Genomic DNA, 26,608 nt, shown 5'->3' with positions numbered 1-26,608 from the left:
TCAAATTAACTGCTAATCCTAAAGGTTCACATACTTTTGCCACTCACAGATATGCAATATTGGATCATTTTCCTCAATAAATAAATAACCAAGTATAATATTTGTCTCATTTGTTTAACTGGGTTCTCTTTATTTACTTTTAGGACTTGTGTGAAAATGTGTTGTTGTTTTAGGTCATATTTATGCAGAAATATAGAAAATTCTAAAGGGTTCACAAACTTTCAAGCACCACTGTATCACATCCCATAACACCTATTATTAACTGTGCTAATCCCCCAACAGCTTTTTCTTTCTATTTTATGAGAATGATCATTAAATGGAGCATGCACACACCAAAGCAGACGTGAATTAAATATCAGAATCCCCACGGCTGTTTTGTGTCAAGCTTTTTAGATGAGGAAAAAAATTAAGCCAGTTGAGTTAGATAAAGCAAGTCTTTAGTTTTTATGAAATTTATCATCCTGTCGTCCTTTGTAGCCATGGTGCTGTTGAAAAGATCCAGAGCATCCGTCTTCAAAGCAGACCGCCCGTTTCTCTTCATCCTACGGCATGTAAATGGAGGTAAGGGCAAATCCCTTGTAATGCTTTAGCACCTCCATACATCTCTGAATACCTGAGAAACTGTGTTCCCGCTGTTGTCTTAAGATTATCTAATACTAAACAGGTTTTTTTTTTTTCCTTTCCCCAAATTCCATATTTAAACCTGAAAAGGTATGGTCACTTTAGTATTGAACTACCGTTTATTGTTTGCCCTATGTTTACTAGCACACTACTGCAGTATTTTTTTTAACCTTTTTCTTACTGTTTTTTTTTTTTTTTGCTTCACAGCATTTTAAGTGTATAAAAGATGCAATATTATTAAGTAATTATTGTTGGAATTGTATGGTTTTTTCCTTATTATTTTGGTTCCATTTTCACAGTGGAAGTCTATGGTAGCCCATAGAATGCTTTGTATGCATTTTATGAAATTTGGCACAGTGATGCAGGATAGTCTTGTGTAACATCAGAGCAATTCTGATTTATGCCACTCAAGCCCTCTGTCTTGTTGGACGGGAATTATTATTAATAATAATAATAATAATAAAGCTCCAGGCATTGATTAAGGGGGCCAAGCGCTTTCATTCTCCACCCCTTAGCAATACCCACTGAGCCCATCAACACCCGTTTCCATGGATAGATCTTAAATTTGAAGTCTTATCAAATAGTTAACTTAAAACTATGTTCTAATACTTTTGCTCATCAAAAGTTTTAGGTCTGCCATCAAAGGTGCCATGTTTTAAATTGTTTAACACATCTGGAGGCAAATATGAGGAAACAAAAGCTGAAATTCAAGTCTCATATTATTCTTTTGACCTCAAAACCAAATGTTTTCAGCATAAACAAAATAATCTGGGTTTGTTCCAATACTTTTGGAGGGGACCATAGCTCTAGGACCATTTAGCCTCCACACTTCCTTAAGATGTTCATTTTAACATTTGTAATGAATAAGATAAACACTAATTTATATTTTTTTCTTTCCTTCAGGTTCGGTGTTGTTTATAGGGAGAGTGATGAATCCAGCAGAGGAGTAGAATAAATACTGCACACACTGTCTACAACATGCACACAGACTTCCAGTGAGAGACAAGCCTGATCTCTCTCCTCCCTCATGGGTGGTTGGGATGAAAAGTCATTTGGGGACAAATAAGAGGGACTTGTACATAATTGTGAAACACTTTTTTGCACCAGAATATTTGTCGTCAAACATTTATTAGAAACATGCATTCTCTTTTCTTGGTCACTTACACGAACTAAAATGCCATTTACAGCAAACAAAAAACAAAGTTTATTTCAAATAGTTACTCACAGTATAAAATAGAAATTTTATTTCATCCCTATACCAAAAAAAGGTAGGCTTTCATTTGAAACGTTCTTTAAATAATACTTTAAATTTTAGTATTTACATTTGTACAACTTGCACAAAATTGTGTATAAGCAGAGCTGGAGTGCTTGGTCCCTGTGAGGAGTTGAGAGATCATGTGAAAGTAAGACCGAGGAGTTACGATGAAGGACGGATCCAAAACGAAGAGAAAAATCGTTGATCGTGGAATTGAGACATTCCTAGCATGCCATGGACAAAAGACATTTTCTTTAAGGGAATGAAAGAGAAAACCTTATCGCATGCTATTTTGCTAAACTGTTTTAAAGGAATTCTATTCATGTTCTTGAATAAATCCTTACAGAAAAGGTGATTAATGAAAATTATTAAATTGTGAAGACTCTGCTTGACCTCCGTGTCTCCTTGAGACCAGGTGAGATGTCCAATTTAGAGCCAATTCTCATGATGGCACAAACTGTCCTCACAAAACAGACAATTTTATTAAATTCTGAGACCATTCAAACCTATCTGCAATAAGGCTGGGGAATTTTTAAATAGGTAATGCACTTGACAAATCCATTCTTCTTTGGCATAAAACAGGAGACAGAGATGAGGAGAAAGCACAGGAAGAGGAAGGTGGAGGATGAAAATCAGGGGTGGGGGTGTTGCATTCTACCCTTTATCCTGAGGTGTGATTATGCAGATGTGCTCCCTGTGTGATTGTCAGTGATTAGAAGCCGTCCAGATGGTTCATGCTGTTTGCTCGTAAATGGATCTCTTCCAGGAAGTTCTCCAGCTGCTCTATCAGCACTCGCTTTTTAAATCTTTTAAAAAAAGAGAGAGACATGACACAGCTAGCATGCTAACTGGACAGTGTACAAATGAGCAACAGCTGGATCTAAAAAGGGATTAAACAGGAAATAATGATCTCAGTTAAACCGACTCAGTCATCATTTTTTTGATGACTACATTAATATTGATTAATAGACTATGTTTCCTCATGTGCCGTGTACCTCGCTGCCTCCTTAATGATGTTCTGCAGGAAAATGAGTCTAGTTTCCAGACTGCCCTGGATCTGTTTCAGAAGATAGAAGATTCTCTCATAACCTGCATGAGGAAAGAACAAAGGTGGGGAAGAGAGAGGAGAGAGAATAACATGCTTTATACTTCACACACAAGTTATATTACACAGAACACTCAATTACACTCAGTTACACTCAATTAAGTGTACTTCATGGAGAAGTGTTATACCACCTGACTGGTCTTTCCAAATTTTAAATGGAAAGTATTCTAAACAGGTAATTTTTATACTAATATGAGCAGATATAATGAAGCATACTTCATGTATAAAGGTTTATTTTATAAGTTAGTTTGTCTAAAAAAAAAAAAAAAAGGAATGACAATTCTGGTCAAATCACCAGAATTTTCCCCAAAATACTGCTAATCTAAAGATTATTGGCATAAAATATTTATCTACCAGTTAATGGTATTTTCTTCTCTGGTCTGGAATTTTTTTTCCTCGAGTCACAGTGAAATTAATATTTTCATTCTATCATCATCCAAAGACTGGCTCTTTTGGTTTTATTATGCATGTTCATAATTAATATGAGGCCTCATTTGGATAAACATACATTTTTGAAACTTTTTCCAATACAGAAAAGCACTGTATGATGAGCAATTAACCGGTGAAGACGAATCATCTCATCTATCATTTTAAAAATGGCCCCATTGACCTGTAGTGTCCTGCCTTGAGTCCATTTCGTATAGTTACTCATTAAGTATGACATTTAGAGATAATTACACTACACCATAATTTCATTTTCAACATCAGACACAAGACCTCACTAGTTGAAAAGCCTTTAAGCTGAGAAACAACTGAGGAAACTAAATAAACATCACATCACAAACTGATCAACTGTTCACCAGTTAATGTGAGGTCAACATTTATCACACACCTATACTTTACTCATCTGTTTTGTTTTAGGAAGACTTTTATCAGGACATCTAATAATTAGATTTTCTTGTATCTTACTTTCTGTGTTCCACATTTTGTTGACTATGACTCCAGTAAGTGCACTTACGTCGGCCTGGCTTCCTGATCTCCCTGGTGATGAGGACACGGAGCTCTGTGTTCCTCTCGCGCCCTTCCTCCCTCCTTGCCTTCTTCAGCTCCTCTTCCTCTGGACTGCCTCCTCCATTCTCCTGCTCAGCCTCCTCTTCCTCCTCCAGGTGATTTCTGTGGAGGTTAGGGGGCAAGGGTGGCAGTTCCTGGGACTGTTCCAAATTGAGGCAGTCCACGTGATTGGAGTCTGGGAGACGTTCCGATTCGACATGGCTTACATGGTTGGAATCAGGGACCCGTTCCAAATCGAGATGGCCCATGTGGTTGAGCACTGGTGTTTGCTCCGATTCCAGGTGGTCCACATGATTAGCATCCGGAGCTAAAAAAGTGATGACGAAAACATTAAGAATAAATCATACAAATTTTACTGAAATCAAATTATTTTGAACACAACAACAAGGTGTGTGTGCGCGTGTGTTCCCTCACCTCTGGGTGGCGTCTTATGGGGCAGGGTGTATGCACGTCCCAGGCGCAATAATGGTGACATGCACCTCCTCCTTTTTGGAGCTCCAGTAGGCATGCTGGTATCGATGGGTCGCTTGCCTTTTCCCTGAGTCCCAGTCACAAACTCGTCTGCTTCATCCACCATCATTGCCTGTCAGTGACGGAACAAAATCTCATTCTTCATCATCATGTTTATATTATAACTCAAACACAGACACAGACCGCATCACTAGAACACACTACAGTGAATCCTGAACATCACAACATCCATCAGTTAGTGTTGGGTTCCTATAAACATACACGTCATCAGTGGGGTTTCCACAGACAGACATGAAGAGTGAGACAGAAAGGCAGCGAGACAGAGAGAAATGGCCAGACAGACAGGTTCACAGACAACCAGGCAGGAAGAGCGAGAGAAGGCTGCAGTGTATGGCTAACAGTTAAAGTTGCTTAAGTAATGGCATCAACTGTAGAAAACATGGACAGTGCATCTCTAAAAAGTGAAGCCTCACCATGTCTAGCATACCTGTTGGCTGGTTGCAGTACAATTTTTAGCTCCACCCATCCCCATGAGTTTTAATGACAAAACATCTTTTTCCATCTATCATGTCTAATTCAAACAGTTTTCCCCGATGCTCATATTTGCACATTTATTTTCTCGCATTAGTTAATTTTAAAATATATGTTATTCTACTATAAAATGAGAAGGCATGGCTACATAAGGGAATGAAGTGATTGACAGGTTTCCCTGAAGAGACCGACTGCAGTAAGCTAACCTCGCCACAAAATTTTCCACCATATACTGCACCTATTTATCTGAACTTTTCTGGACACAGAGATGCCAACATTGACGAATGAAAAAGAGTAGCATATCCAAGCACAATGAGGTGAAGCTGAGTGAAGAAAGGCTTCCTATTAGGCTCAGTTGCTTCAGGGAAGCTCAGAAATGTAATCAAGGCCATTTTGAGCTACTTTTTGAGGAAAATAAATGCAGGATTTACTGTACAGTATAAGCTCAATTATCCAGACTGTCTGGGGAAAAAGTCTGGCTAACTAAGAGGATGTTCAGATAAAAGGGGTTCAGATAACCGAGCTTGTACTGTAATACAGTGTTTCAGTAGTTTCATCATGAAAAATAACAAAAGCCAGAGTAAAAGACAAAAGATTTACGTACAAGTCTTTCAATAACAACAAAATTACTGTACTTGCTTCCTGAACTGTGCACCAGTCTAATATTTGACTTAATAAAGTCAGTCAATACTGAAAGATATCCATCCGACATTTAATTAAATGTAACATGTTGAAGTTACTTTGATAATTTGTTGTATGTAGGTGACTTTGCTTTTTTCAGTGTACTTCTATTTTATGACTAGTGGTAGCATACTGAACCTTTGGCAAGCATGAATTGCTTGTGTGTGACCAGGCTGCTCACAGTCTCGGTCTTCACGTTTGGGTTGAATTCCATCTTATTTTTGGTTACGAGACTGAATACTCGCTTGCACTCTGCACTGGAGTGGAATATACATAGTACTGACAGCGTTACCTTACACATCGCTCCTCCCCCCATGTCGCACGCTGAAATTACATCTACACAGAGCACAGTAGGCATGGTGATTGTCCAGTTTCGACTGTACAATACACGGCCACTTGGCCGCGTATTCAGCTAGAAATTGCTGTTCACATAGCCTCCTCTTTTTAGGCGGAGACTCCATTGTTCACAATCCATGGTCTGTCTTCACTTCACACCTGACACTAATTTGTGAGAGAAATCGAAAGTTTCAGTTCTGGAACACGACCGCCGAAGACGACTATGCATCACTACTGTGCGTTTCTGAGCACTGCATTTAACACATGCTGTGATTGGCCAAGAGCATGAATTAGGTCACCTCTCAGCCAAATCACAGCACAGCTAACATAAGGATATGGAAATTCCCAGCATTATCCGAATCAGTGTAAACAATGACACGTGGAACAGTCAGAATGCTGAAAATATGTTGATTTGATCAGTACATGGGCAAAACCGGTTGAAAAAAATGCATTATATCCAGGTCTACATGTAGCACCGTAATTGTGCTTCAAATCCGTAGCTGCTATGCCCAAATCGTGCATGTTGGCATCTCTGACACATGCACCAATACAAACTTATCCGTTTCGGTGAAAATCATGTGAAGCATTGAGAGGTTTAGTAAGAAAATGGTTTGTGCTAGCTACCATGGCTGTTTTATTATCTCAGTATTATCATCATCCAGTCAGCCAGGTATTGAAATGTACACAAAAGCAACTTGTTTGTCAGCGAAAACAGACAAAGTAACATTAGGATTACCAATAACAAGTAGGCTAGTTAGTTTACAGTATGCTCAGAATAGCCATGTGTCCCAAATAACGAGTTATTAACTCACACTGCGCTGCCCGAACATTCCACACTGGAATGAACAAATTTCCAGTTCATGTGATAAATTTCCTTCCTAGACGCATCTGTATTAATGCAATATCTCCAGCTGAAACTATTTAACCTTTCTGGATACATGTAAAATTGATTTCCACAATGAAGACGTTCTACAACATGCTGGATCTTGGGGGCGGGCCCAATGAGTGGGCATACCAATGAGTAGGTATACATGATTGACTCTTGCCTCTTGTGCGAAGATTCTGACTCAAAATTTGACAACAAGGAGGAAGACTTTTGGCTTCATTTCTATAGAGAGCATGCACGTGACGTCACGAGGTCACGTGATATTCATTATCCGCCATTTTGGACGGCAAGGCCGCGCATAGAACTTAGACGAACCCATTCTAATTATCAAGTGTGTGGGAGTAGATCTTTCGAGAATGGTTATATCTTGTTCAGCATTTGGTGCAATCTTCTAATTCAATACTCCTAGTACATCTGTTAAGTTGATTTTCGGATTGAATGATAACTGCATACATATGGCCCTTTTCCACTACCCTTTTTCAGCTCACTTCAGCTCGCTTCAGCTCACTTCAGCCCGACACGGCTCGCGTTTCGACTACCAAAAAACAGCACGACTCAGCTCGCTTCAGCCCTGCTTAGCCCCTAAAACTTGCACTGTTTTGGAGTGGGGCTGAAGCAAGCCAAACCGTGCCAAGTGAGGCTGGGGGCGTGAGCAGACACTCCCCTGTGTACTGATTGGTGAGGAGGAGTGTCCTCACATGCCCACACACGCCCCGCAAGCACGCTGGGATCTGTAAACACCGTAAACCCGGAAGAAGGAGAATTACGAGAATTATGGAGCCTTATGCGCCTCGCCTCATCTATACGCTCTTGCCAGTATCTGTTGGCGTTGTCGGTGACAACAAGCCACAGAACCAAGACCAGCAACACTAACGACTCCATGTCCTCCATGTTTATTGTTTACTATTCGGGTCGTGAGACTACCGCTTAAAAGCTCACTGATGTCACTGTTTGCGCTGCTTAACGACATCACGTGACGTCCACCCACTTTCGCTAACTCCACCCAATGTGTCCACCCACTTCCAGCCAGCACGGTTCAGCGCGGTTGTAGTCGAAATGCAACTCCAACAGCCCCGCTCAGCCCGACTCAGCACGGCACGGCTCAGCCCGACTCAGCCGCGTTTGTAGTGGAAAAGCGGCATTAGAAACTAGACAGTCTCTAACGTTTAAAATGGCTAGGCCCTACTACCCTGGCCTAGTCTATGCAATGTTTTATCTTTTTGGCTCATATATGCCTTTGAAAGGCCAATCTATAGTAGGGATGGCGAAAACTAAAAAAAATCTTGACCGACCACCGAGCCTCATTAGCCGGTTAAAGTCGGTTAACCTATGAGTTTAAACAGGGATGCAAACGGCGGATGCGCCTTTTTCATAGCTGAATCGCGCAGACCCGATTTTTTCTTTGGGGGGGGCGTTGGAGTGTCTGAATAATTTCATCAGAGTAAATTCTGTATTAAAATTACTAAATAAGCAAATGCCTTACAGTCCATTAAAAATAGGAAGTATGAGAAAACAGTAAATTAGAAAGCTGCCCACGTTTTCGCGGAAGCTGCGCAAACGTGCGCAGCTTTCTGATTTCCTGTTTTTCAGACAAAAACATACATATTTACAACCCTGTCATTATCTGGAACTGAGTTTAAATTTTGAACATTCTTACGATAAAACGTCCTGCATAGTCTCTTTATGATAAACGTCTTAATGCCACTTACCCATGAGGTTATCAAGTAGACATTCTTCTTCGGGAACTTCCAGAGGTATAGTTGAGATATCCATCCCGCAACAAAATATTTATAAGCTTCCAGGCTCTTGTAAGCTTTGAGGGCTTTGCCAGTGTAACACGATTCACGATTAACGAGAAAATTGTAAAGGTCGTGGTAGGCCAGATCGGGCAAATCGCCGGCACCGCAGCTCCAAATTTCCCTGAACAAGGATTGCGGCAAGTTGTACGGATCTGCAATCCCCAACCTGGAACACTTTTCCATGTAACGCTGCCTCACGTCACCTTCAAGATGCTGAACAAACAGACAAGTAATCGCGCGATGTAGATGGGGTATTTTCCGAATTTTCTTGGGGATTACTCCCTGGATCCATTACGCTCGCGAAAGGTAAACTATCCTGATGCCGTCCAATATGCCGGAGTGGGCGGAGTACACACGTGCGGGTCACGTGACTGCACATCCTCTATAGAATGGGAGGCAACTGAGCCACGCCTTCCACATGATAGGGATGGCGAAGTGTCAGAAACTCAACATGTAACATTGTTAAGGCAAAGTAGGTCATAAATGGTCAGAACATTTCTATCCAATACCAAAGCTGAAAGCTAGCACACCACACTCTACAGTGTGGTACAAGATTAATGAATGTGAGCTACTTCATCTGCCTACAAAAGCTATTACACGCAACACACAAGAAAAACCCAACACTAAATCACCATAAACTATCATCAGAGAACGACAGACTGTACCTTCTTGTCCAGTTTGAAGGGGTTTCCAAAGGTGTGCAGTCGCTTGGGTTGGTCTGGGTCCACCTCTCTCAAGGGGGTGGGGCCATGTTTCAGGAAGTCCTGATAGTTGCCCATCTGTGCTATGGGAATGCTGTGGAGCTGATCTACAAGAGGGGAAAAAAAAAAAAACACACACACGGTAAGATGGACTAGCTCAAAATATAGAGGAAAACGTTTCATGAAACATTCAGTCAGTGTCACCTTGGTCTTGGCCCTTCAGTACACACACACTAGTGTTCAGGAGATTTCTCCTCATGCGGCTCATCTGGTCCAGCAGCTGAATCCTGGGTACGTCATATGGGTTCCGCAGACCCTGTGGTTTCAGGGCCTACACACACACACACACACACACACACACTATTACAACCTACTATAGCAAGCTGAAGAAGTATTTAATAACTACTGATCAATTAAATATATATTTTGTGTGTGTGAGAGTGAGTAAGAGACCTTGTTGAGCACAGCCAGTTGGAACCCTGAGAACTCTTTGTGGTTGATATCAAGCGGCCCATCTCCCATGATGCCTTGCAGCAGCTGTGCAAAGTCCTTTCTGTGAGCCAACGAGAGAGCAGAGCCTCGGAGGCGGAGCTTGATCCCCATATCAGACCCTGCCTTCTTCCCAACCGATGCACACGCACGGTCTGCCTCCACTTTTGCCTGTAACACAAACACATCCCCACATAGCGCGCGCGCACACACACCACACACTTTGTCTTATTGAAACAAAAACATTAAAATGACCGATTTGAATTCAGGGTGATTAAACTGGCTTTCTGGGAAATAAAAATTGAGGTATTACCTGCTGGCTGAGTTTCTTCAGGTATGACACAACGCTGTAGCTCAGGCCGTACTCCATGCTTTCCGCCAGCAGGTTTGGTGCTCCCATCATCCTCAGAGCCTTCCTTAGGGGCTGAGAACAGGCGAACAAAGTTTACACACATGGTGTGTGTGTGTGTGTGTGTGTGTGTGTGTGTGTGTGTGTGTGTGTGTGTGTGAGAGAAAGAGATGCTTACCGTGATGTAGTATGGTGGCATGGTCTTCAGGTAGCTCTCAAAAGCCTGACGCCATTTTGGAGTGGGCTTAAATTTGTGCACTCGAATCAAGTCATCTAGAAGCGGATGAACTGAGAGGTGACTTCAAAGCACTCACACGGTACAAAAAGTGTGTTGCCATGGTGACATTTCCTTATGTTAATTATTACACTAATTCTTTAAAAGGTGCACAAGAGCAGAAGTAGGGCACATGGTGCATGAAGGCACTTACCGAGGAGGGGCAGCACCACAGGGTAGTTGTAGGGCATGATGAAGAGGTTGACACAGTTGAGCGCTGTACTCGCCTTCAAGTAGCCGAACGGCTGCCCGAGCTCGCTGTACTTAGCGCTGTTGTTCACATAAACCTGAACATAAGATTTAAATTAACAAAACACACTATATTTGCAACACAGTGTGTTCATAATCTGTTTATGGGACCTAAATATTGAAGATAATGAGGGATTTGGAAAAGTCCCTAACAAAGGGAAAAGGGACGAGGGTACGTTTATGTGCACGTGTGTGTGTTACCTGCCAGCAGGTGTGTGGAGACTTCCTCTCTAGAATATACTGTGTTAAAGGAGACGGCTCCAGCTCGTACTTATCAAACGGGACCTTGTCTACAACCATAGGCTCCGCCTCCAAGCAGGAAAACCGCACCTGTGGATGTGCCATCCGTGGTGGCTGTGTATACAAAACACACACACACACACACACACACACACACACACACACACACACACAGGTTCAGAGAAGACTCCACTTGAAAAGGCAGTCTAAAGATTGAGTATATAATACTCTAATGGCACACGAAGTGAAGAAAAAACACTAACTGAAGCAGGCATCAAAACAGCTATAGCTTAGTGCTAATGCAAACTGAAATAATGCGTTTTATTTATGTTGGTGCTCCGTAGCATCCCGTTAAATACAGTTAGGTGGGAAAACACCACACCCATTACAGAAGACAGCAAAAATTTATCATCCATCCTGTGTTGTTTTTACCTGATACCTAATTTAATGGATTGTTTAGATTTCTTTGGATTGCTTTCTTTCATTGAGTTTGTGTGTTTAATGGAAGTAAAGATTTAAACTTGACAGGGAAAGCAGATATAAAAATCTCAGTTATCACCAATTATAAGATTTAAAGCAGATTGATCAAGAGTCACATCAGAGAGTCTCCTCGTATGAAAAGATCTATAAACCTCAGGAGCCCTCACAGAAGACAAACCTTTTTCTGAACTCACTGATGTTCATGAAGAACACAGTTCTTGTGTAAACGCTCTTGGGAACTGATTTGTATTCAGATTGAAAACTGAGGCCCATTGAGCAGGAAATTTAAGTGCTATACCTTACGCAACATGAAATTGTGTTTATTAAAAAAAAATTATATATAAGGACGAGCGAGTACAGGGCCTAACCCGGAAGTGGGTGGGATTTAACCCGGAAGTGGGTCTGGTTGTCTTGAAACAGGCGGGGCTTTAACCAGTATGTTATTTTAAGCATGCAATTGATATGAGTTGATCAGAAATTGTTATATTTATTGCTGATTAGAAAACTATTTACAGGACAGCATCAGCATTGAGCTTCAGATCTATGGTTTTGATCACGATAACAAACGAACTATTTACAGAACAAGTTTTGCAACAATGCGGTTGCAATTATGAAATGAAATGTAATGAACAAGAGTTTTCATACTCAACATAACTTTCTTTTTTTAACTTTTAATTTTTTTTTATGATCAGTGTGACTTTTTTATTTTTTGGGTTTTTTTTTTTTTTTTAATTTCCACACCAGGTGTGTGTGTGTGTGCGTGTGTGTGTAGCTTAACTTGTAATATTATTTATACCACTACTACCTAGAAAGTGTCAGACACTCAGTGAGTGAGTGAGTGAGTGAGTGAGAGAGAGACAGAGATGGGGGGGGGGGGAGTGTGTGTAGCTTAACTTGTAATATTATTTATACCACTACTACCTAGAAAGTGTCAGACACTCAGTGCGTGTGTGAGTGAGTGAGTGAGTGAGTGAGAGAGAGAGACAGAGATGGGGGGGGGGTGTAGCTTAACTTGTAATATTATTTATACCACTACTACCTAGAAAGTGTCAGACACTCAGTGCATGAAGTAAAATAAAACTGGTTAGAGCCAACTGACAGTTAAAAAAAAAAAAAACCTCCGACGACCGGCAGAGAGAGTGAGTGTAGCTTAATTTGTAATACTTATACCACTACTACCTTTATTTTTACATGAATTACAGCAAGAAAGTGTCAGACACTCAATGCGTGAAGTAAAAAAAAATGTTTTTAACCGATGGTTAAAAAAGAGAAGTTCTCTGTTGCCCCTTTTCCACCAAAGCAGTTCCAGGGCTGGTTCGGGGCCAGTGCTTAGTTTGGAACCGGGTTTTCTGTTTCCACTGACAAAGAACTGGCTCTGGGGCCAGAAAAACCGGTTCCAGGCTAGCACCAACTCTCTGCTGGGCCAGAGGAAAGAACCGCTTACGTCAGCGGGGGGGGAGGGGGGGGGGGGGGAGTTATTAAGACCAACAACAATAACCAATAACAAGACCGCGAAAGATCGCTATTTTTAAGCGCCGAGAAGCAGCAGCTGTACAAATGCGAAGTCATCCATTATTATTATTGTTGTTGTTGTTGCTGCTGCTGCTTCTTCCGTGTTGTTTTTGCTTCAATATTCGCGCCAAGGATTATGCAAACGTAGCGACGTAACTGACGTATACAGCAACATAACTGACGTATACAACGACGTAACTGACATGGCTTCCCTTAGCACCGCGAGCTATGGAAAAGCAAACTGGTTCTCAGCTGGCTCGCAAGTTGAACGAGTTGTGAACCAGCACCAGCCCCGAACCAGCACTGGAACTGATTTGGTGGAAAAGGGGTATGTGTGAGTGAGCAGAGCGGTGTGTGTAGGGGAGGGGCGCTGTGACGCTGTGTGGGGATTTTCATTCAGTCCGAGCACAGATATTGACTCGTATAATACTCGTACTCGGCAAAAGTGCTTTATCAGTATCAGATGCTCGTTTCAGCCGAGTATCTGGCTCAACTCTAATATATATATAAAAACGGGCTCAGAGTGAGACATAACTTTACTAGGGGTGTCACGGTTCAATTCAATTCTCAGAATATATGAATGAAAAAAATGATGGAAAGATTCCTTTTTTATATGTGAATCATATACAATGCAAAACAAGGTGCATTTTTGTCTGTATAAAACTAAATCAAAAATTGCTACAGAGCGATTTAAAAATTCTCCCCATGTCTATGACTCGGGGGGGGGGGGGGGGGGGGGGGGGGGAATACTGATCAATTAAAACTCTGTAGTCGCGTCATTTTAACCAGAAACAGAGCACCAAAATGGACTAAAATAGCTGGTTTCTGTGACCTCTTTCTTGAGTACTGTAGGTTGTACATGTATGGGACTGGTGCCATTTGAAATCTACTGAAGAGCTGTTTTTCGTTCTTGCTCATAACCATATAACTTGTGTGTTGGTCAGCATGCTCTCTATATATTCTGCACAGATTGGAACCTCTGGTGTAGTGCAATTGCATTAGATGCATAATTAACAGAACGCTGACTACCATGACCTGGGTCAGACATTCCCACAACGTACATCGCGACGCTTCATTAAACCCACTTATACATTATGTATTTGTATTTTATTTTAATCCAAAAATGTTATGTTTGCTATCTAGCCATTTCCTTTTAGATTTGTAAACTTAAAATATTTGCTTTGTCTGTGTGCATATCTCACCAGAGTGGGGGAGTTCTGGTCGGGCCAGAAGGACTCAGGAATGGGCCAGTGGCCAACAGGAACCCCCGTTTTGGGATTGGGTCGCACGTAAATGAGCCTATGGCAGCTGTGCCACGGCTGGGGGCCAGATTTGACTTCTGATGGACCATCTGAGGAAATGAATGGGGAAAAAGTATATATCAGTTATTCCATGAAATCGAGTCATATTTGAGCTGATAGCTGACGAGGCTCGTAGCATCGAGTTGGCTACAAGTCATGTACGATGAAATTGAGTGGAATAACCGGTTTATTCTGTCCACATTCACTGGATTGAGATTTTTATTTTTAGCAAATTCAATAAATAAAAACTTTATACAAAACATCCAACAAAATCATTTCTGCTTTGAATGTAAAATAATTTAAAAAAAAAAGATATGATCTTGCCATAAAATACTTTCATTCCATATTTTGTTGCTTTTTTTGGAGTTCTGTTTTTGAGTAGAGCTTTTATTTCGTCCTAGGTTGGTTCAGTAACACGGTCTCCTATTTTCTTCATTAGGTTTTTTTTGGCAGTTGGCAAACCAACTTAAAAGGTGCATTCTGTTTCTTTTAAATACTTAATAAAGTGATATATCTGACTTAATGTGCTTGATAGTACAGTAGCCAATTAGAGCGGGTGATTGCTCATATCCAGTGAATGTGGATAGAATTGTCTGTGTGTGTATTTTATATATCTCACTCTCTTTCTCTCTCTCTCACACACACGATTTAAACCTTTCTTCTCGACCACAATCACAATAGAGAATGGGTTTAAATAGCTCCTAAAATAAAACCGATATTGTGGAGTGCAACAATGCAACTATGTAGGATGACAAATTATGACAATTATATAGCCAAGTAAGGTTTAAATCAACACGGGCATGTTATTGCAGAAAAATAACCAACGATGTGGTTGTGAATGAGCTGTTACTACTGTACAGGAAGTTCATCACGCTGTAATGTGTATATCGAGACACTAACGATCACTTCTTTACCTTCAGCAGGGTCAGGTCCTGTCTTCTCAAAGTTTATCACAACTCCACTCTGGATTTTCTGCACCAGAGACTCCAGGCACTGGTTCAGCATGCGCTGAGAAAACACACTGTACGAGCGGCCTACACGCATGCACGCACAACATTTTTAATCACAGAAAATTATACACCAATTATTTGTAATTTGTATATTTACACAAAAATACCTTAAAAATATTTAAAAAATTATATTGAATTCTAAGGAAGGTAACACAAATTGCCCAACACCTAATATTAAAGAAAAATAAAATGAAATCATTCAAATGTGTAGCCACTAATATTATTTCAATAAAAATTTTAACATTACAATTAAAATAATTTAAGAAGTCTAGATGTAAAATCATTGAAATCGGTCACACGTTGTGCTGATATTGATGGAACTAGAGCCATGACCTGAATAAGGGTTAAATATGAAGAGCAGCATGATATTAACTGTATTCAGTTTAATAACACGATTTATTATAACGAGGAATCGCTGATTTAACAGAAGTGATACTTTGACTTTTTTTAATAATAATTTTTGTGAAACTATTTTAGATTTGCTTCTTCATTAGAAACACTAAAGCAAAAACAAACTGAACTGTAGTCATTTTAAAAAGTTATTAATAATTGTATTTTTAGTATTAATATGAACACATAACAAACTGAAGGACAAAAGTGAATCATTTCTGTTGTTTCACCCAGTCACACATTCAACTTTTTGCTCTCTCTCTCTCTCTCTCTCTCTCTCACACACACACAGGGAGCATTCCAGTACCTTCTTGCAATAGATAATTGACCTGTCTCTCTTTGTTCAGAGAGAAAGAGAGAGAGAGAGAGAGAGAGAGAGAGAGAGAGAGAGAGAGAGAGAGGTGTGTGTGTGTCGGCCGGTTGGTCAATCAACTACATTAACTCAACAGTTTTATTTGATTTGTCAACGAAACAAAATTGAAGAAATGTCTCGAAAACACCACTAAATACTCTATGTAGTTGTGGCAGCGGGGGTGTGGTCAAGCGTCGGTCTGTGAAGGGAGGGCGGAGTCAGGGAAGGTAAGTGGCAGAGTCACTGCACCTGACGGGAATTAACCTGTGTTTGTGTGTCTCCCCCAGTGACCGCGCCCTATAAGAGGAGAGGGAGCACAGAGGAAGGGAGCGCAGAGGAAGGGAGCTCTCCCGACCAGAACACGTGTGTGTGTGTGTGTGTGTGTGTGTATATATATATATATATATATATATATATATATATATATATATATATCTGAGTGAATATTAAAGCTGAAAAGCTAAAATAAAAAGAGTTATTGAGAACTCAGTTCTGGCCTGCCGTGCTTCTGTGTTCCACCCACCTGGTATAATTCTACAGTAGTCTTTAATAAACTTAATATTCATCCTATTAAAAACATCATTTTAAATCTTGCTGCTGATAATGACATGAAAACATGGCCAATGTTAACTCGTACTCAAGTGCAGAGGTCATTTTGAAATGCACAGCTGCAAAACTTAAGATGCGATTGTTTGGCCACACTTCAGTAGAAATATCTGCCAGTACACATGTTTACAGGCTATTTTCAGAGATAAATCATGCTAATTACAAATTAAAAGTTCCACCCAGATAAAAACAAAGAGTTACGTTATTCAACGCATGTAACGTGAGCTGTTATAAATAAATAAATAAATAAATAAATTCACCCTAAACATTACTTTAAATATGAATTCTCAGTTAGAGAAGACTCACCTCCTGTCACCTCACACATGGGTGTGACAGGGGAGGGGTCAGTCGGGACACCGCCCACTGGCTCAGGCTCCAAAGGGGCATGGCCTGAAATGCGGAGTACCAGAGAAAAAAGGCGCTGGTCCCAGCGAAACGGCTCCTTTGTCAGTTCGCTGCCTGGTAATGGGGTCATCAAGGGTAAATGCAGCTGGTTGAAGGGGACATCAAGAAGAACAGAAGCTTTTAAAACAAACTGATTGGTGCTAATACTTTGGTTTACCTATAAAGAGAATTAAAGGGCTCCATCATATATCCCAATATCAGTGTGCCTTATTTTATAGCACACATTAAAATACAGACTGTCCATCGGAGACACCAACCACCCCTGCTACTTCCTGAAAAGTCTGTAAACACACTGAATGAGAGTGCATGTATGACAGGATAAGAGGAAACCATGGTGATTCATTTTTCCAAGTCAGACTGGATGTTGAACTAAATGGAGAGAGGTGGTAATGTGAGTGGGGGGGGAAAAAAAAATGTGTCGTATGATTGATCAAAGCTAATAAATGACATCATACCTCATCCTGCACTCCTGAAGTGCTGGTCAGTTTGCTTCCGTCTGTAATCGCCACTATGATGGCAGGCTCCAGGAAAAATGGGTTTCTTCCCTGCAGACAGACAGGCAGAACTTATACGGTACAGTTGGTTTTCCCTGACAATTTTAAGGAATAAAAAACCCGCATAGCGTGTTGGTATGGTGATAGGTCAGCACAAGATGTAAAACAGCTCCAAAGGCATAGATTGTATATGTCTCCAGAGCTGTACTTCACTCTTCCAAAAGATATTCCCTGTAATATTTTGTCCATCCATCTTCCGCTGAAGTGCAGCAACTTTTTCCTGCTTCTAAGCTTTGGACTATGTCACTGAGAGAACTGCAGGCAGGTTGAAAAACAATTCACTGCAGGTTTGCGTCAAGATCTGAATCCATACGTGTCTGGGAATGCCCACTTTTCAACAAGACCGTCAAATTATGATGGACAAAAGTTCTGGTTTTCCAAATCTTTGAATTTCTGTTTCATGTTGTCTTTAGAGTGACATCCACTGCTATCAAATCAGCAACAAGTGTACTTTATGATCTTCACTAATGCAATTTACAAAATGTGTTGCACAAAGATGGCCTTGAATAAAAAAGAAATCAATTGCTAACACTTCATGTTCTAGTAGCTGTCTCTCAAATCACTACACAAGGCTCCTGGAAGGTTAGTAAATTCACAGACAGAAGCAGGTGGTCATGAGCATCTCCACTTATCCCCCTGGTCAGATACCGTACCTGCCCATAGTTGTCTATCCCCGAAACTAATCTGTTCAGGTTGAGCAAATCGAAAGCTGTCCTTAAAGACTGGCCGAACGTCGTTAAGCCAACAGCTTGCAGGTTCCTCAGCTCCGTCATGAAGATGGCGTGACTCTCTTTCCATCCGGCCTGAGAAGAGAGAGAGGAGGAGGAGGAGGAGAGTAAGAAAGCCAACTCTTCCCAAAGTAATCAAATGGGTTTTCCTCATCTGATACTGATGTTCTGGCAATCTGGATACATTTCACGATTAATAATGCCACTCAAAACAAAGTGGACTGCACCCTGAAAATATCAAGAGGAGGACCTGCAGCATCTTCCAACAGTGCAGGCGATAGAAACATATTAAGGACAAAACTGTGCATGAGCAGATCGCTGCTAGCAGCAATTTTATATTAAAAAAAAAAAAACTCTGCAAGTGACCCCAGTTGAGAGACAGTAACAGCTCTTTCCCAGTTGCCATCAATCGTTGACAAGGGATTCCGACACACACTTTCCCAAAGTGAAACAAAACCCACTCTTCTCCATGCCAACCCTAGTCAATCCTACAACCTCAATTCCTAAAAAGTTAGGATGCTGTGTAAACTGTAAATAAAAAACAGAATGCAATAAGTTGCAAATCATGGAAAACCCTATGCAGGGTTCTCCAAAAAAAATCTGAAGTAGCTGGCTAAAAAGAGATAGTAGGTGGTTAATGCTAATGCTGGGGGCTCTGGAGGCATCACCTCCCACCCACCCCCAGAAAATGTTGAAATTTACATGCCTTCTGGTGCATTCTAAACTAATACATTACAAACTATTTCCCTGTAAAATACATGCAAAATATGTATGAAATTTCCCTCCAGATGTATGCGTGTCCTTGGCTTTCATGGCCCTTTTCCACTACCCTTTTTCAGCTCGCTTCAGCCCGACACGGCTCGCGTTTCGACTACCTCAGAGCAGCACGACTCAGCTCGCTTCAGCCCTACTCAGCACCCAAAACTCGCACGGTTTTGGAGTAGGGCTGAAGTGAGCCCAACCGAGCCGAGTGGGGCTAGGGGCGTGAGGAGACACTCCCCTGTGCACTGATTGGTGAGGAGGAGTGCCCTCACATGCCCACACACGCCCCACAAGCACGCTGGGATCTGTAAACACCGTAAACCCGGAAGAAGAAGAATTACGAATTACGAGAATTTCTGAAGCCTTATGCGCCTCGCCTCATCTATACGCTCTTGCCAGTATCTGTTGGCGTTGTCGGTGACAACAAGCCACAGCACCAAGACCAGCAACACTAACGACTCCATGTCCTCCATGTTTATTGTTTACTATTCGGGTCGTGAGACTACCGCTTAAAAGCTCACTGATGTCACTGTCTGCGCCGCCTAACGACATCACGTGATGTCCACCCACTTTCGCTAACTCCACCCAATGTGTCCACCCACTTCCAGCCAGCACGGTTCAGCGTGGTTGTAGTCGAAATGCAACTCCAACAGCCCTGCTCAGCTCGACTCAGCCCAACTCAGCACGGCACGGCTCAGCCCAACTCAGCCGCGTTGGTAGTGGAAAAGCGGCATTAGTTACCCACTGTAGTATGCTGCCTGGCTCTGTAACATAACTACATGGTGTAACATATTTACATATGCTACAACGTGGTCCGGCTCAGCCAATCAGAGCATGAGAATCAATCAACAAATATGCCGTTGCTTCTGGTCATGACCTGAATTTAATGCCGCTTTTCCACTACAAACGCGGCTGAGTCGGGCTGAGCCGTGCCGTGCTGAGCGGGGCTGTTGGAGTTGCATTTCGACTATAACCGCGCTGAACCATGCTGGCTGGAAGTGGGTGGACACATTGGGTGGAGTTAGCGAAAGTGGGTGGACGTCAGGTGATGTCGTTAAGCAGCGCAAACAGTGACATCAGTGAGCTTTTAAGCGGTAGTCTCACGACCCGAATAGTAAACAATAAACATGGAGGACATGGAGTCGTTAGTGTTGCTGGTCTTGGTGCTGTGGCTTGTTGTCACCGACAACGCCAACAGATACTGGCAAGAGCGTATAGATGAGGCGAGGCGCATAAGGCTTCAGAAATAATTCTCGTAATTCGTAATTCTTCTTCTTCTGGGTTTACGGTGTTTACAGATCCCAGCGCGCTCGCGGGGCGTGTGTGGGCATGTGAGGACACTCCTCCTCACCAATCAGTGCACAGGGGAGTGTCCGCTCACGCCCCCAGCCTCACTCGGCACGGTTTGGCTCGCTTCAGCCCCACTCCAAAACGGTGCGAGTTTTAGGGGCTAAGCAGGGCTGAAGCGAGCTGAGTCGTGCTGGTTTTTGGTAGTCGAAACGCGAGCCGTGTCGGGCTGAAGTGAGCTGAAGCGAGCTGAAGTGAGCTGAAAAAGGGTAGTGGAAAAGGGCCATAAGGCAATTTCATGGTGAAATAATTGGATTTGCAGCAAATTATGGGCAGCGGAGATGATATACATCGCTTGAACATTGAAAAGCAAGCTTTTTTTTTTTTTTCTGGGATCAAGTAGCCAGTGCAGACCGTCTGTAGGCGTAGAAAACCACCAGTCACTGGCACTTGTGGATATCTCTGCCTATATTTCATTGAAAATAATACAAAAACAACACATCAAATGTTGAAACTGAGAAATTTTATAAACACTTAAAAAGTATTACCTTGTTCATTAATACATCAAACACTGGGAATGTTGGCCAGTGGCTGTGGTATCAGAGGAATAAAACACATTTTGACTTTCCCATAGTTTTAGGAAAATAATCCACTTCAGGATGATAAGAGTAGCATCTGGCTGCATAACACCACACATCAAGGATTACTTTCTTAAAACATTATGCACCTAAGTGTTTTATTCCTTACAGAATAAATAAAATGGACAGAAGTGTGACTGAATAACCAGATAAAAGAAGGTGTGACTTTTTAGAGCTGTTAAAGTCCATTCAAGTGTAAAAGGTAATCACTATTTCCCTACAGAGATTCAGTTTCAATTACTTACGCAATGTACAAAGAGACAATTACATACCACCTCTTCAGGTCAGCAAACTGCAAAATCAAAAGTGTCACCAAATATTTGATTTATAGCAATTTGGTGAAACTTGTAGCTCTTCCTCCGCTGTTATAATCTGTGACTCGCTTGGACACGTCTCCAACTTGCACGAGACTTGGCCACAGACAGCAGTGGAGATGAGAGAGCCACTTAAACAGTTTAGAGAGGAGGAATCAATCAATCAATAAATCTAAATATAAAATTATTGGTCACATTTCTAAATAATAAAAGGCACAGAGCTTCTACTAGAATGGCGGCTACAATTATTGACACCTTAAACTTTTGGCCATTGCAACAGTAGAAAAGACTTTCAATACGTAAATTGTGCATGAATAATTACGCAAACTTCCACAAAAAAAAAAAAAGAGTTGACGTGACGCCGTTCCACAAGTATTGACACCTTTGTCCACAGTTATTGGCACTGTTCCACTATTATCGACACCCAGATGATTATTTATAAAATAAATCGGTGTGTGGTATTAAGTTAACAAAATAGTCTTTATTTAAAATTTGTTTTACATAGACTTATATCTAGTATAAAATATCTTTTATATAAATATACTAATGTCAGTGCTTATGTAAATGAGGAAATAACTCTAATGTTTGTACACAGATGAACTGAATGTTTAACCTGTGTCCGAAAATCTTTTTGTTCCACTTTCTAAGTATTTTCGTAGATCACATTTTGTTAATCATTCATTGTTGTTTGCATTAATTTCGTTTACCAATAAATGTCAACGGTCAATTGACAATGTAACCACATGAAAATCCAGGTCAAAGGTCGATTTTTTTTAATTGATATTTTAAATTTACATCTAAAAATATAAAATGTCTACTGATATTGTAATATGTGGTAGATATTTACAACAAACTGCAAAAAAAAAAAAACATTCTGAATGGAATAGGAAAATCTGAATATTTCAAGCATGTAATTTTTTATATGCTAGGAATTTAATCCCGGTCTCATTCTATTTATTGCAGTAGGATTCCAAATACTCTATAAGCATTCCATTCTGTTATGAATCAGAAAAAAAAATATTAAAAAATAAAAGTGCTGTGATTTATAAAGTACTTCATCTACTTCAACAATGTTATGCAAAGATCGATACATAACAGTTGTAAATCGCACTTAATTTCACAGGGTGTTGATAATGGTGGACACTGGTGAACGTGATCACTGTTATTGAAACATCACTTGACTTCTCAAACGTGCGTTTCGATACAAAATGTCGACTGTCAAATGAAAGAGCAAGAAACAAACTGGGTTCCGACAAGGATATCATGAAATATCGGTCAATTTGATAAGTAAAAACATGTCCATGATCTTTCCACCGTGCTAACCTGCGACGATGACGTCTGGGTTTTCGTCAAATTGCTGATCGTGCTGAAAAAAAATTCCATCTCAGGTAACGAGCTGTGTTATCAGATGACAAGATCAAAGGGCCGGGGGGTGTCTTCGGGTTGATTAATTAGCCAATAATAACTGTTGTAACTGAAACTCACCTTTGTAAAATAACTTTTTTTTTTTTTGGTAAATCTGAAATGGCACGGTTCCGCTATGATATGTGCGGAGTAGTCAACAAGTAGCGCGCGCGTCACTGGGTCGTTCAACAATGTCAACAATGGTGGGCCACACAGCCCAAACCAGCAAAAGTAAAGTGTTTATTCAGGGTTTATTGTGGTTTGTTTTAAGTTTAATAACATCTTGTAAATTTTAAAGATACGGAGCCATCAAGTAAATGTTTTTCGTGATGAAAATAGTCCGTTAAATCTTAAATTTGTCAATTTGATCATTCTTGTCACTGTGAGTGTAACCCCTGGACTCCTTGACATTAGTTGATTAGAGTGATATTTGCAGGAAATGGACACGTCCAATTTCATTTCTGTTCGCATTGGTGCTTTAACATATACTTACTGAAGAGGCTCATAATTTACATTCCCAACTCAAAACATCCTCAAAACATTGAAAGTTTTCAAGGAATATGAGGGATATTATTATTGGGTAGGTTTTTGGAATTGGGCTATGAACCCAATTGCTAAGAATTATTACCAGCTGCTAGGATGTTAATTAAAAGATTAATATTAAAACACACAAACATTAAATCACACCTAATAAAACATAAATAAATTATCGCTACCGCTTGGGCTTCAAATCATTCAAGCCGAGCCTCAAATAACTATAACGCCCACAAAAACCATATTATTGTCATATTAATGAGTTCAACAGCCAATTTAGCCATGTGTGTTAATTTCTGTTACCAGAATTCTTATCCCCAAATATATTAACTATACACCAATATAGAATCAGCACTCATCAAAATTTAAATGTATGCATTCGTTTGCTCTGTATGCATTCTTTTGGGGAAATATTTGTTTGATTATTCAAGTATGTGATTAATATAAAAAAAATCAAACATCATTATGATTTCACAATAACTGGCCCATCAATAAGCATGATAAGCACAAATATATCTTACAGGCCGCGTGAAGTAGACGCGGTTACCCAGACCACAGGCCCTAACTTAAGCACAATAATGGATGTGGTATGGGCGATCTCATTCATCTCTCATTATCTCTAGCCGCTTTATCCTGTTCTACAGGGTCGCAAGCAAGCTGGAGCCTATCCCAGCTGACTACGGGCGAAAGGCGGGGTACACCCTGGACAAGTCGCCAGGCCATCACAGGGCTGACACATAGACACAGACAACCATTCACACTCACATTCACACCTACGCTCAATTTAGAGTCACCAGTTAACCTAACCTGCATGTCTTTGGACTGTGGGGGAAACCGGGGCACCCGGAGGAAACCCAGGCGGACACGGGGAGAACATGCAAACTCCACACAGAAAGGCCCTCGCCGGCCACAGGGCTTGAACCCGGACCTTCTTGCTGTGAGGCGACAGCGCTAACCACTACACCACCGTGCCGCCACGGTCCAGTTAAACATCAATAAAATGTATTAATTCTATCTTATTTCAGCGAAACGTTATACAAACCAATGTCACAGTGAGTATTGTTTTGGCTGGGAACGACCTGGAAGTGGAAGACTGATCACAGCGCCACCTGCTGAATACAGCTAAAATGTTGGGATAGCGGAACCGTGCTATTAGGCAGCTGGGCCATAGAAGGTTCACGCTGCACGCTGCACGCTGCACACTACACGCTACACGCGTGTAAAGAAAAGTGGACAAACGTAGCATGACTTGCTCTGGGCCATAGAACGGCGTTCATGTTGCACGCTGCACACTTCACGCGTGAAGCGTGAAATGAACATGCACACTTTTTTCTAGGCGTGAAGATGGAAATTCCAGTCAATGCATGTGGTCACCGCCGCGCCAGCCAATCAGAACGGGTCTAGGGAGATAACTCTATGCTTTCAGGGGAAAACTTCAGAAAAAATATAATTGAATGGTATAATTGAAAAATAGTTCTTCATCGGGATTGTCAAGCAGATTATAGAATGTTCGGTGAAATTCACCACGGGTTTCTCTCAGAAGGAAGTGAGAATTCTCCAAATTCTGTTCCTTTTTCTCTTCCTCTGTCTCAGTAAAAGCAGAATGAGGCAATCATCGTCATCCGAAGAGTCCATATTGCGGTCAAAGTAGAACAGACGCAACACGTGAACATCCAAGCATGAAGTTTAATGGCCCAGGGTCCGGTTCTTCACGTGAACGTGTAGCGTGTAGCGTGCAGCATGCAGCGTGAACCTTCTATGGCCCAGCTGCCTTACGGACTGTCGATAATTGTAGCCGACGCTATAATAATTATGTATTAATAAATCGGATTTTACTGATGCATTGCGAGTTCATCCAAATTTGTATCACATTTTAAATCGGAGCAATCGCATCATGAACTTTTAAATCGGTACACCGATGGGATTCGGCGAATCTCATCATCCCTCATGCGAATTATCATCCCTTCGAACCTGTATAGTTCCATCGCAGGGAAAAGTTTTGACCCTCACGGCCCACCGTACTCCCCTTGCTCCTCACGTTAGAACAAAATGTCGGCCATGTTTTGAAAGAAACATCACTGCTTGTCGGAATGTTTCCCACATAACAGGCACAGTGGCTGGACGTTTCAAAAAGTAAACAACTCAAACGGAATAGAAAGTTGTGTTTTTGAGTCTGTGAAAAGAAAATTACACTAAAACACTACCTTTATTCCGGCAGGAGCTTCCTCAAAAGAAACTAGCATGTATCGGTCTCCTCTGCTCGCCGGATCCCTACTCCTGAGCTGCGTGGAAACATGAAATAAATCAGGAAAAAATATTCAAAAAAGCTAATTATTTAGGTTTGCGCCATGTTAGTTACCTTGAGGAAAGTCTCAACAGCACCCTTAGCTATGTCCAGATAGGTAGTGCCCAAATGGGAGCGCTGGTTCATAGAGGCGGACGTGTCTATGAGAAACAGGATCACAGGCATCGTGTTGCTTTAGTGATACCTTCTACATGTCACTGCTCATCGGCCAAATGAAGGAAAAAAGATGAACCAAAATCTATCTTTTGTTCTCGTCCTGTCGCTTCTGTCAACACGCCGCTAGCTAACACTCATGCTAATGCTAACTGCTTTACACATCCTCAAAGTGTACAAAACAGTTAACTGAATGTAAATAACTGCCCCGCTGCGTTGGAAACTTGAGTAAAGCTCTTAAAAACCCTTGGGTGGGGAAAGATTAGTGATACACAAGGGTGTGCATATATATATATAAAGGTGTCTTTTGGCAGGAAGTTGGAAAGATAAACCTAACTTTCATTTCGGTGAAACTTAAAGACTGGAAACCTCTTTCACCGCCTCACTTTTTTTTTTTTTTTTTACCTCTGGACTCGTGCCAGGCTCCACCCCTTCGCCTAAACGTCACTGAATGTCAAAAAACGACTTCGCTGATTGGTCCTTCTGGAGGGGGGACGTTATTATTACATGCAAAAGAGAATTCTGATTCTTTTGTGTGAGTCAAATCATTTGGCACAGCTCATCATTCATGATGACTCCCGATTCCCAAAATGCTCTTTAAAAAAAAGTTCATGATATTTTGACCTGTGATTATTCTTTTAATGGCTGATTTTTTCCCATAAATCTTATTTTACCTCTCAAAAAACGGCTCATGTGTGCCGTTCGTGAATGAGTCGGCTCATTTAGGTGAACGTTGAGAGCCGATTCATTGGTGAACAACACAGCTACTTCCTACACACAGGAAGTGCTCCACTGCTGATGGGAGATGCGTGTGACGTGTGTATGATGTATGTGAATCTGCCACAACAGTGGCAAAAAAAAAAATATATATATAT

At 41.1% G+C, this 26,608-nt stretch overlaps 2 protein-coding genes across 4 annotated transcripts in view; one reads left to right on the top strand and one right to left on the bottom strand.

Moving 5' to 3' along the window:
- The window catches only part of serpine3 (serpin peptidase inhibitor, clade E (nexin, plasminogen activator inhibitor type 1), member 3), a 53,988-nt gene extending 52,368 nt beyond the window's left edge, over positions 1-1,620 (top strand). Inside the window, exons 8-9 of the mRNA XM_060936716.1 lie at positions 478-561; positions 1,525-1,620. Coding sequence (XP_060792699.1) covers positions 478-561; positions 1,525-1,571 — 131 coding nt within the window. The 3' untranslated portion in view covers positions 1,572-1,620. The remainder of the gene's footprint in view (positions 1-477; positions 562-1,524) is intronic.
- A 130-nt stretch (positions 1,621-1,750) lies between these two features.
- On the bottom strand, positions 1,751-26,107 carry ints6 (integrator complex subunit 6). Of its 3 annotated transcripts, none has more exons than XM_060937229.1 (18): positions 25,635-26,107; positions 25,480-25,557; positions 18,262-18,411; positions 17,510-17,599; positions 16,956-17,139; positions 15,206-15,325; positions 14,193-14,341; positions 10,960-11,112; positions 10,664-10,796; positions 10,414-10,508; positions 10,200-10,310; positions 9,851-10,057; positions 9,602-9,728; positions 9,362-9,504; positions 4,407-4,575; positions 3,940-4,299; positions 2,872-2,965; positions 1,751-2,682 (listed from the first exon to the last, which is right to left on the bottom strand). In XM_060937229.1, the coding sequence occupies exons 1-18, from the start codon at positions 25,743-25,745 to the stop codon at positions 2,589-2,591; spliced, it is 2,568 nt and encodes an 855-aa protein (XP_060793212.1). In that variant the 5' UTR covers positions 25,746-26,107; the 3' UTR covers positions 1,751-2,588. The 3 variants fall into 3 exon arrangements, with proteins under 3 accessions (XP_060793212.1, XP_060793213.1, XP_060793214.1); XM_060937230.1 differs by having other exon boundaries at positions 25,480-25,552; positions 25,635-25,719; XM_060937231.1 differs by lacking the exon at positions 25,635-26,107 and adding an exon at positions 21,296-21,468 and having other exon boundaries at positions 1,752-2,682; positions 25,480-25,556.
- Positions 26,108-26,608: the final 501 nt, after the last annotated feature.

Source organism: Neoarius graeffei, chromosome 13 (genome assembly GCF_027579695.1).
Source record: "Neoarius graeffei isolate fNeoGra1 chromosome 13, fNeoGra1.pri, whole genome shotgun sequence".
Taxonomy (NCBI): Eukaryota; Metazoa; Chordata; class Actinopteri; order Siluriformes; family Ariidae; genus Neoarius; species Neoarius graeffei.
The sequence above is the reverse complement of the archived record's forward strand: the minus strand, read 5'-3'. Positions and strand labels throughout refer to the sequence as shown.